The 10,974-nt window shown below is 32.2% G+C and overlaps 1 protein-coding gene across 3 annotated transcripts in view; it reads right to left on the bottom strand.

The window, feature by feature from the left end:
* Positions 1-7,954: 7,954 nt before the first annotated feature.
* Positions 7,955-10,974, bottom strand: part of bsk (mitogen-activated protein kinase dJNK) — a 57,009-nt gene continuing 53,989 nt past the window's right edge. For all 3 annotated transcript variants that reach the window (XM_035357691.2, XM_035357693.2, XM_035357692.2), the window contains exon 12: positions 7,955-9,471. In XM_035357691.2, coding sequence (XP_035213582.1) covers positions 9,386-9,471 — 86 coding nt within the window. In that variant the 3' untranslated portion in view covers positions 7,955-9,385. The remainder of the gene's footprint in view (positions 9,472-10,974) is intronic.

Here is a 10,974-nt window from a genome sequence, read left to right as displayed (position 1 = left end):
CGTACGCACGCAACAGTATTTATTTCTTAATTATTGTTCATTGAACGGGAGTTGGTTTGTTCCCCTTGAAAAGTCAACTAATTTCCGATCAATGGCAATGATTACTTGCATTTCATTTAATTACTTGCTTTTAATTTATTTCTTTTTACAATTGAAATTTTGTTATTCATGATTTAATTCAAGTCCCCGTTAAACATTTTTAACAAGTTACATTCAAGTTACTTTAAAACAATTTTCGAAATTGAACTTACTAACTATGGATTCACTCTTTTAAGATAATTCTACTAAAATTAATCTTAGGAGATAATATAATCAATATTTCTTTAGTAAATAAATTATTATTAATTTACTTTGCAGCAATTGCGCAAGTAGTAGAATAACTCGATTTCGCACTAAGTGAATTTAAAATCACACAACTATAAACCATATAATAATTTATTTACTAAATAATATTGATTACATTATCTCCTAAGTTTAATAGTAGAATTATCTTAAAAGAGTGAATCCATACTTAGTAAGTTCTATTTTGAAAGATGTTTTGAAGTAACTTGAATGTAAATTGTTAAAACGTTGCTGTAACTTTAATGTACACTCATGTCCATAAATTAAGGATAATTCGGAGTCACGCGGAAATCGAACTCTAAAATAAATATATCACCTGTAAAATCACTACACACATCTTCAAGAATCATATGCAAATTTCAGGAAGTAACCAGATGACACCGATGGTACGTCACAATGACGAGAGTGTAAGAGAGTGATATGTAAGAAATACAGGCAAAGAAGTAAAATTGTTCGCAGGCGCTTTATAAGCATTTCAGTGCAATAACCGAATAGTTATGACACAAAGGACGCATTTGGATGATTTTTTACGTGGTAGAATTATCGGCCGTCTGGAATGTGGGCGTACCCAACTGGAAGTATCAGACGAACTTGGAATTGCCCAGAGTGTTATCTCCAGGCTTTGGCAACGATTCCAAGATGATGGTAATGTGAGTAGACGTTACAGCACAGGTCGCCCCAGAGTTACAGCGCCGAATGAGGACCAGTATTTGGCAGTTAACTGCCAAAAGAAACAGACGGAGCACAGTCTCAGACCTGTCTCGTCAGCTCTCTTCAGCCACTGGTACAACAATTTCAAGGCAAACCGTGTGCGGACGCTTAGGGCAGATTGGTCTATATGCTCGTAGACCTGTCAGATGCGTTCCACTTACTGCAACTCATGCGGTTAGCCTGGAGTAGAGAGCATGCATTGTGGACACCACAACAGTGGGCTTGTGTGATGTTTTCCGATGAGTCCAGGTTTAGCTTGCAGTCTGATTCTCGCCGGACTTTCATATGGAGAGCTCCAGGTACCCGTTACCACCAAGGAAACATCATTGAACGACACCGTTACGGTGGTGCAGGAGTGCTCGTTTGGGGTGGAATTATTCTGGGTTCCAGAACTGACCTGCATGTTCAAATTGGAACCATGACAAGCCAAATCTATCGGGACGTCATTCTGAAACAACATGTACGTTTGTTTCGGTGTACCATGGGCGCACAATTTGTGTTTATGGATGACAATGCCCGTCCTCACCGTGCAAACATCGTAAGCGAATGCCTTCAATCGGAGGATATTACCCGTACGGACTGGCCCGCATTCTCCCCGGACTTGAATCCAGTACAGCACGTGTGGGACATGCTTGGCCGACGAGTTGCAGCCCGTCAACCTCCTCCTACATATCTACCGGAACTTCGGAGAGCATTGCTTTTTGAGTGGTGTAATATCCCCCGATATCAGATCGATAATTTGATACTCAGCATGCCTTTTACGGGACTGTATTGCATCGTCTGGGAGACATACAATGTATTAACAATCATACCAACCATGTAATATTGGTTTTTTTGTAAATAGTTTTTTTTTTTGTAATTTGCTCCAGGGAGAAAAAATCGCTAATTTTTTTAATAATATCAAACATATAGCATCTTTTTTTGCTCTTTACCTTTTGTTTAATAAATAAGCTTTACAAATAAGTCAAATTTTTTTTGCTTCTAACTCTTCTTTCGCCTGATTTTGCATTATCCTTAATTTATGGACATAAGTGTAAATTGCATTGGTTATATAACCAATATTTCAATTTATCCTGCCGGCAAGAAATAATAAATAAAAAAAAAAAAAAAAAAAAAATCAAAATAATATCTGAAAGCTTTCAGATTTTATATTAAACACAAAGGGGCGTTTTTTCCATTTACACACACATACACGTTTCGAGAGCACTTAAAAACAGCATACTTTAGAATTTCCGAGTTTTTTCATTGTTCTCTTTTAAATAACTGGGTTTCTTTATCAAAAATTCATTAAAGTTTTAGAAGACATAAAATGGACAATAAACAAATTCCAAATTCGGTCTTCCAGGTGTCCATATTCGGGTGGAGACTATGCTATTCAAAATTTGATGTCTCTAGGTACCGCTGTTTTTTCACAGTGCGAGAAACTTACATATATTATTCATTATTTAAATTCTTTAAATAAAATACACAGCGATAGTATTTGTGGCAACAATCTGAAAAGTGAAATGGACATTTATAGTGAACCGACGCAAAATGCCGTTACTAGCTAATAGCTCTCATGGGCGAACAATATTTTTCCCCTAATAAATAAAAGCATTATATGAAAAAAAAAAAAAAAAAAACACCCTGAATGTTTTTAGATTTTAAATTACGTCCAAAGGGGCGTTTTTTAACATTTTGTGAGTAACCTTTATTTATTAAATATCACGTTCTTCGCACTTAAACCATAAAATTCAGTTCAAGAGCAGTATCCCAAAATAATTTTAAATTGAGCCTATCTTTAGAATTTCCGATACACAGTCTCACGCGCTGGAGATAAAAATATTTTTTCTGTGCAACATTGCCATTATGCACTTTGAAATCCTTGAATCTGTTAATCACAAATTCATTAGTTTTACAAAATATGAAATCGATAATAAAACAAATTCCCAGTTTGGGCTTCCAGATGCCCATATTCGCAGTAGAATTACGTCATTCAAAATTGGATGGCTCTAGGTACCGTCGTTTTATCACAACACGAGAAACATTCTTACATTTATGCAAATTCTTTATTATTTAATTTCTTCAAATACAATACAAGCCGATAATATTTGGTGGCAACAGTTTGAAAAGTGATACAGCTTTTTAAAGATTTAAACAAAAATGCCAAAACGAAAACAGTAGTCCCTTTGAACTAATACTTAATATATTTCATTTAGTTTACTTTTAATAAAATTAAAGGTACTATTCAGTTTCGAGGAATGTAAAAAATCGCCAAACTATTGTTGATGCCAATGCTGCCAAAAAAATTGTGGCAACCCTAATAATTGCGGCAAGAAAGCAAGTATAATAGTAAATAACTAAGATTGATGTTTTAATTTGGATGAAAGGTTAATTTCATATAATACTTTATTATTATTATAATTTATATGAAAAAGGCTAAACATGACTAAATTGAAGCATAAGAGTAAATAACTATTTCAAATCATTATTATAATGTATACAAAAATTGCTAAACATAACTGAATGGATGCCTGCATTGCTATTTCGCTACCGACTTATCGCTAAAGCATGATTTCATCTCGTTGGTTGTTCAAATGTAATTTTCTATAATGAATGATGCCTTTTCTTTAAAAATATTCTCGGTAAAGTGCAGAATCGCTCACTTATTTTTTCGCCACTTTTTACAAGGATAAAAACAATTGGATTTTTGTCAATTTTCTTTTACTTTTTAAGTGAAAATAGGTCGATGTGTACATAGATAATGTCAAGGGTGTGTGCAGTGCCATTTTTGTGCAATTCTAGGATTTTTTTTTAAAGTCAAAATAGGTTGATATGCACATGGATACCGAGTATGTGTAGTTCTTAAAAACGCATCAAGGAGTGAATGATTCTGCAATTTACCCGAAATTCTATTGCCAACTTTTCACCATGGGCAATAGTTAAATCCATAGGATATCAAAAAAGGATTTAAAATCAAAAAAGTATTTAAAAATTAAACTAGCATTTCAATGGCGTCTTAAGAAATCTTAATAAACTTACGTAATCTGAAATCAGCACGTATGCTAGATTTGGCGCACTGTTAAATGGACGCATTTGCTAGATTTGGCGCTTTTGCGCATACATTTTCGCTGCAATTTTTTTTTACGACCCTCAAAACAGAATAGTACCAAATTAAATTTTTAAAAGTACGCTAACGATATCATTCGTAATTTGCTTACATCATGTTCATTTCAGAGAAGTGTTGAACCTATGCAGTCACATGACAACTGTTAAATGTGTATTGTTTTAAGATACTGAGAACTAGAACCTGAGAGAAAGACTTGAGAAAAATATTATTTATTGCCAAATAATGCAACAAGACTGTTAAGTTGTAGAGACATTAGGTATTTTTTTGGAAGCAGGAAAGACGAAAAATTAACAAAGTTTTCGCCGGGAATCGAACTGCGGACCTCTGGAATACCGGTCCAGTGTGCACACCACGAAGGCATGCCAAGAAGGTGGGAGAAATACCTTATAAAGTAACTATAGATCTGATCTGTTGATTTTACTCAAAATGCAGCTAAAATTATATATGACTGGTTAAATAAATATGAATATGATTATAGTGAAATCTGCATTGAATAAAAACAAATAGAACTTTAGTTTATCAAGCAGCAATCAAAAATAGCTAAAAAGATAGAGTGCTCGCTATGTCCAGTAAGTTACAATTTGACAATTACTAAAAGCCATGTTACACATTCAAACATTTCCGAAGAATGAGTGTTCAGTGAAAATAGCAAACACTGCTTACCTTTTGTTCATGGGTTTAGCAGCGCAGGTTAAATCTCTGGCAAAATCTTATAGTGACGGATGTTTCATCATGTATACATTAATAATAGGAAAGCATATTTAAACACAAATCACATTTATTCAATTTCTACTAAAATAATAAGAAACGACAGCTATATTAAAGATATATACAAGCACACAAGAGTAAGAATTAAGAATAAAATAATAATAATAATAATAAAGAGATTATAGGATAGTGTTTTTGGCTGTGGTTGGCACATGCCTTGGCGTTGCTACAGTTCTAGAATGCAGATACAAAAGATAGTTCTAGAATGCAGATACAAAGATTTGTTCTAGAATACAAAAGATATATTTCAAAATGCTTAATTAACTTAAAACAGTCCCCCTTTAATCACTCATATGGGAAAATCGTGGAAATTAGATTCATCTCCCTTTTTATCTTAGGAATTTTGTTTGAGCAACAGATTAAAAAAAATACCTGCAATCATGAAATTTGTATTGCAGTATGTTATCTCGATTATTTTAGTTCAGATTCTGAACAGCTATCATTATAAGTGCAATTACCTCATTTTATTCCATCGGGAAGATTTTTCTCTTACTGATTGTTTGATTACGTCATAACTTCAATGGCCTAACCTACAATGCCACATTTGTGTAAAGTTTTTATTTTTACATTTTACCGCAATATTAGCATTTTCTGGATTTCTGTTTCAACGATTTTATATGAATTATTATCATCGGAATACGCGTGCATAATTATTTGGCTATCCTTTTTGATGAAACAATTTTCTTTTTCAAAAGTAACAAAATATCCCTTACTGGCAATTTGCTTAATGAAAATAAATTGCTCTTTCAATCAGGAACGTAATAAAAATTGTCAATCTAATTTTCTGCAGTCCGCATTCATCTTCTTGATTAATGCAGAATCAAGAAAGAATTTTTTTTTCATCCGCTAAAATGATTTTTGCCTGCGAATCGTCATATGTCAGTTCTGTAAGCAAACTTTTACATCCTATTAGGCGACAATGCCTTATTAGCAGGTACTACTGTATTTACAAACTTTATGCACTTTTATTAAGATCAGCTTCAATGCAATATATAAAGTTTTAATCCAGCTTGCTAATAAATGGGTTATTTCAGTTATGGCAAAGTACATGAGGACTGCCTGTATGCAAGACTTTTTAGGGAAACTGGATTGTATTCACATTACATATGAAGAAAAGCAAGAAACCTCACACCTAGCCAGATTTGAAACCTGACTGAACTGCCACAGTTCAATGATCTTACTGCTGGTGGGCCACATGTTAATAAACAGGAAGAGTAATAAATACTAGAAAATTACTTAAACTTTATTTCAAACCTATATTACCATCAATTAACAAAAGTGATTATCTGCAATTTTACTATAGAATATTTGCTTTTCAATTGTTTTACTTAACAGCTACCTTCATACCTACAATTCCACTAACTTTTGTCTCTGTTAAAAAAGCACAGTATGGTAAAAGCCCTATACTCACAGATTAGAAAAATATTAAAACAAGTACATTTTTATAAATATTTATAAGCAACTGATATGGCAAAGTAGCAACATTAACTGCTTATACTATACATGCTAAGTTATGACTTTTTCTTTATATAAGGATTTTAAAAAGTACTTAATATTTAAAATTTGTTTTAGAATTATTTATACAATATTTATAAATGAAATTTAATGCTAATTAATATTAAAATATGCATTTATTCAGCTGCTGCACACAACCTAAATTTCAGCAGTAAACACTACGATTTTTAATTTCGTGTACAAAAATTAATAACAAAATTAGCAAAGTAAAGGAAGTATCGTAATTGAGAAAAACCCTGGGTATCATATTTCAACTGAAATATCCATTTTGATCATTCCCAGATTCATTTGAGCAAAATTGTTTTTGCAAGATGTCTGTATGTATGGACAAAATAAAAAACTCTTTTTCATGAGATCTGTATGTATCTCGTATAACTCAAAAAACAATTAGCCATACAATGTTGAAATTTTTTATATGGGACTTCTACAAAATCTACATGTGCACTTCCTTTTTTTAATGCAATCGGCAGTACCAAACATTTATATATATGATGTCTGTATGTATGGACAAAATAAAAAGTCTTTTTCATGACATCTGTATGTATATATGTACGTATCTTGTATAACTCAAAAACAATTAGCCATACAATGTTGAAATTCTTTATATGGGACACCTAGAAAATCTAAATGTGCACTTCCTTTTTTAATGCAATCGGCAGTTTATATTACCCAAACATATATATATTACCCACCAACTTACCTGGCCTTTATTTTCACAATTGTTGGGCATAGTCATATTACAGAAGTTCATTTCCAAACTGCCTCAGACCGCCCGAGATTGCAATCTTGTTTTCTTCCCTCCCCCCAAGGTGTGCAGTTTCCCCAAATGCATTGTATCAGTTTACTGTAGATAGCTTATCCTAAGAGTTTTCTTATCTTTTGGTTGATTGTGACATTTTTGGTGTTGAGTTTTTTTTTTTGGTACAGTATGCTTTTAAGCTTTAAACAGCAATAAAAGTGCAGTTTAAAAATTTAAGGATAATATAATGGAAGTAAACAAAATCTCAGTCGCAATCACAACAAAGCCAGAAAGGCTTGTAGGTCTGACCTTCAGAATAGGTTTATATAGAACAGGCTCAAAGGCTAATGGAATCTTTGTTAGAAAATACAAAGTCATTCGAAATCTGTCAATGTCATTCGAAATCTTCACACCTATTTTATGCGTTAATGGACGGGAAGGAAAGGAAATTGCTCTGAAGCTGGAAAAATACTTCGGGCGGTTCAGTATTTTGAGGACAGAGGTTAGCAAAGGGTCTGGATTTCAAAGAGTTAAATGACAAAAATATTCAGGTTTTAAAAATATTAATTTCTGACAAATAAAATCTAACTAAATACACACTAACAGCTTATATACATAGTTAGGCTAACAATATATATCTAGCAAAATTTAATATCAGTTTATTGTTGCTCTAAAAGGAATATCTAATAGGCCATACAAGGAAGTCATGTGGTGCCCACATCAGATGTTTTAGATATATAATGCACATACTTCTTAAATTATTCACAAAATTCTTGTTTTGCTCTTAATTTTTATTCAAAAATTCAACAAAACATTAAAATGAGACAATTTTTTACATAACACAGCTTAAACATCAAAACATATTTCATTACACGTCCTATTCTCAGTCTTCAGTTACAGTCACATTTTGAGGAAAATACAAATTAAAAATCACAGTATGTAAATTCAGTACAAAACAGTAATCCATCACTTTATTAGCATGTGATTTGTTTTTAATAGCAGCTGAGTTTTTAAATAAACTGAATTCATGTAACACACAAGCAAATGAACTACACAAAATATAAGAATTTTAAGAACACTTAAGAAAATAAATGTAATATTCATTAATGAATAAAATTATGATAAAAATGTTTTTGAAAACATGTTTTACATAAAATGGATTGCATTCACAATTTTAAAATTTTGATACCAAGCTACAACGAAAAAGGAATGTAATACCATTTTTTAAATTACTGCTTAATATTTTGGAGGATGTAATAGAATATTTCCTTTAAAGCTTGAAATATAGTGAATTTTTTTAAACAGGGCATTTGATGCACAAATTCTGTTTAGTTAATACCATGTGACATATTATTTAGCTGCCATTCATGTCTCTCTTAATTCAGATAGTGATTTTCAGCAAGAACAATCAATCTTGCTTTGACTCTTCAAGTAATTATAAACAAGATGCATGATTAAAAAAGAATGATTTTAATCAGCATAAAAAAATTACCCTAAGACTGTAATTCTAAAAGCACTGCCAAGATGAATTTTGAAGCAGTACACAATTTTGACATTGAAATTGCCTAAGCAAGTTTTGACTACACATCGCACAATCACACACCAATTGAAATAGGTGTTTATTTGAATGAAAACACAACAAAATAAATATATCATTGAATGAAACTTGCCACGTACTCAGCATCACAACCTGCTGGCAAAATAAACAGCTACATTACCAGGCAAGTTTAGTTCATTTTATCCTTCCAATCTCAGTACATGCTTAATCAGGAGTCCCATAACTGAGAGAACAATACTTGCATTTCGCAATTAGTATACATATCCATATATTTTAACAGAAAAAATGCATTAGCTCAAAGAAAGGGTTCGTTGAATTTTTAACCCTGTTCAGTGAACCTTTTTGTGTGAGGAAATTACACTAATAGCGAAATAAACAAACTTTAGTTCTCTCACTTGTGGGACAAACAGGAGTTTCAAAGTAAAATTAATTTTTTTTCACACAATGTCATCTTGCAATAGAGAATTTAAGTTCTTGCTAAATGACTGGAAAGTGGGAAGTTGAACGTCCGTCTTAGCAAACGGCCGACGTTTTGGCAGGATCGAAGACGGAGTTTCGTCCACTGGCGACTAGTTTGTACAGAACCCTACATACGGTGGGCGTGGCAGTCAAAGACTAAGACAAAGGAGAAAAGTATTTACGTCTATCTACGATGACCATATGGGTTTGCAGGACCATTGGAGGCTTGATCAGAGACGTCTTCGGGACAGTCATCCTCTATTGCACCATCTTTAAATTTAGAAAAAATATGATAAGTTGCAAAAATTTACAGAAATATCAATACATTTTAAATTTCAAATTAGATAAATTTTTACAATTACTAGAAATCACAAAAACAATCTAATTTTGCACAAATTAATTTCACATGATAGCAAATTTTTTAATGAAAATTGTTATGGATTGTCAATAATCCAACTTTAAATTATTTAACTTACCTGTGTGCTAAGAGATTATAACATGAGGCTGCCATTTTACAACTACTGCATTACGATGTCAAAATAACATGCTGTTTGCAGTGACTTTAATAATCCACGGTTAACAGATAAATGTAAATATGCCTTATGTACATAAAAAGGTGACTAACATAATCCATCTGCAGACTATTAAAATTTATGCAGTATAATACATACGAAGCAGAAACACTAAAATTTCAAAACAACTTAATTAAATGGCATTTTATCATACTAACATACAAGAATGCTACAGCATTGCAGAAATTTGGTTTTAATTACCAGGATCTTTACAAAAAAATAAGTGATGACTTGCCCCCCCCCCCAAAACAACTTTCCTATCTTTGACATACTACCCCTCCCAGCGAAGAAAAAAGGCATAAAAGAGAAAGAAAAAAAGTTCAATTATATCTTTTTGTAGTGTTTAGACTATTCAACACTTTTTTCTGCATGAAAATGCACCTATGGTGACGCAAAGGACAGAAACATGACATTTATAAAACACAATGCAATACTACTCATAATACAAGTCTCCAGTTTTTTCTCATTGCATTTTTAACAATAAACACATATTACAGCAAGAAATAAAGAACTTCTTTCTATCAAATGGTAACATTTAAAAGAAGTCATAACCAGCTAATTATGAAAAAAAGGTCGGTACTTTTCCGTTTCGCCGGCACAAATCTCGCCAAGCAGACATTATTGGCGACAACACACAGTATACACATAAAAAATTTTAACAAATGTTAGTTCTAAGAATTTTTTATTTTGAAGGCATAAAAATTTTAATATGGTTTAAAAATTTTTAAAAAGCCAATTAATTTAAGAATTTACTATGCTATCATGGTTCAACATCCTGATTCTCCGGTTCATATCACGTGACCTCAAGTGATCTCATCTCATGTAAACTACACTACAAAAATATAATTATCTCAGTAATTACCTACATTAATTTCAAGTTAAATCTTAATTTGGAATACAAGTTTAAATGCAAGAATTATTTCAATTCGTACTAAGAAATTATGTAAAACCGCAGTGCTTTACTTCGCTAGTGCATTGTCATTAGAATTGATGAATTTAACCCTTGACTTTTCTATATTTTCGGCTTTGGGTCAGCAGTGTGATTGCATCCTAATTGACTTAATTACCGCAAATGGCCTTAGGGCATAAAATGGAACTATCTGCTAAAATTTCTATGTAATTGTATGCCAGTAATGAAAGAAAAATAAATCTGATAAGAAATGGCCATGACTTGCTTTGAACATGAGGCGTAAAAGGTTAC

This window comes from Stegodyphus dumicola, chromosome 9 (genome assembly GCF_044657685.1).
Source record: "Stegodyphus dumicola isolate Sdum_Otavi_A_Nest chromosome 9, ASM4465768v1".
Classification (NCBI taxonomy): Eukaryota; Metazoa; Arthropoda; class Arachnida; order Araneae; family Eresidae; genus Stegodyphus; species Stegodyphus dumicola.
This window is presented reverse-complemented; position numbering and strand designations above follow the sequence as displayed.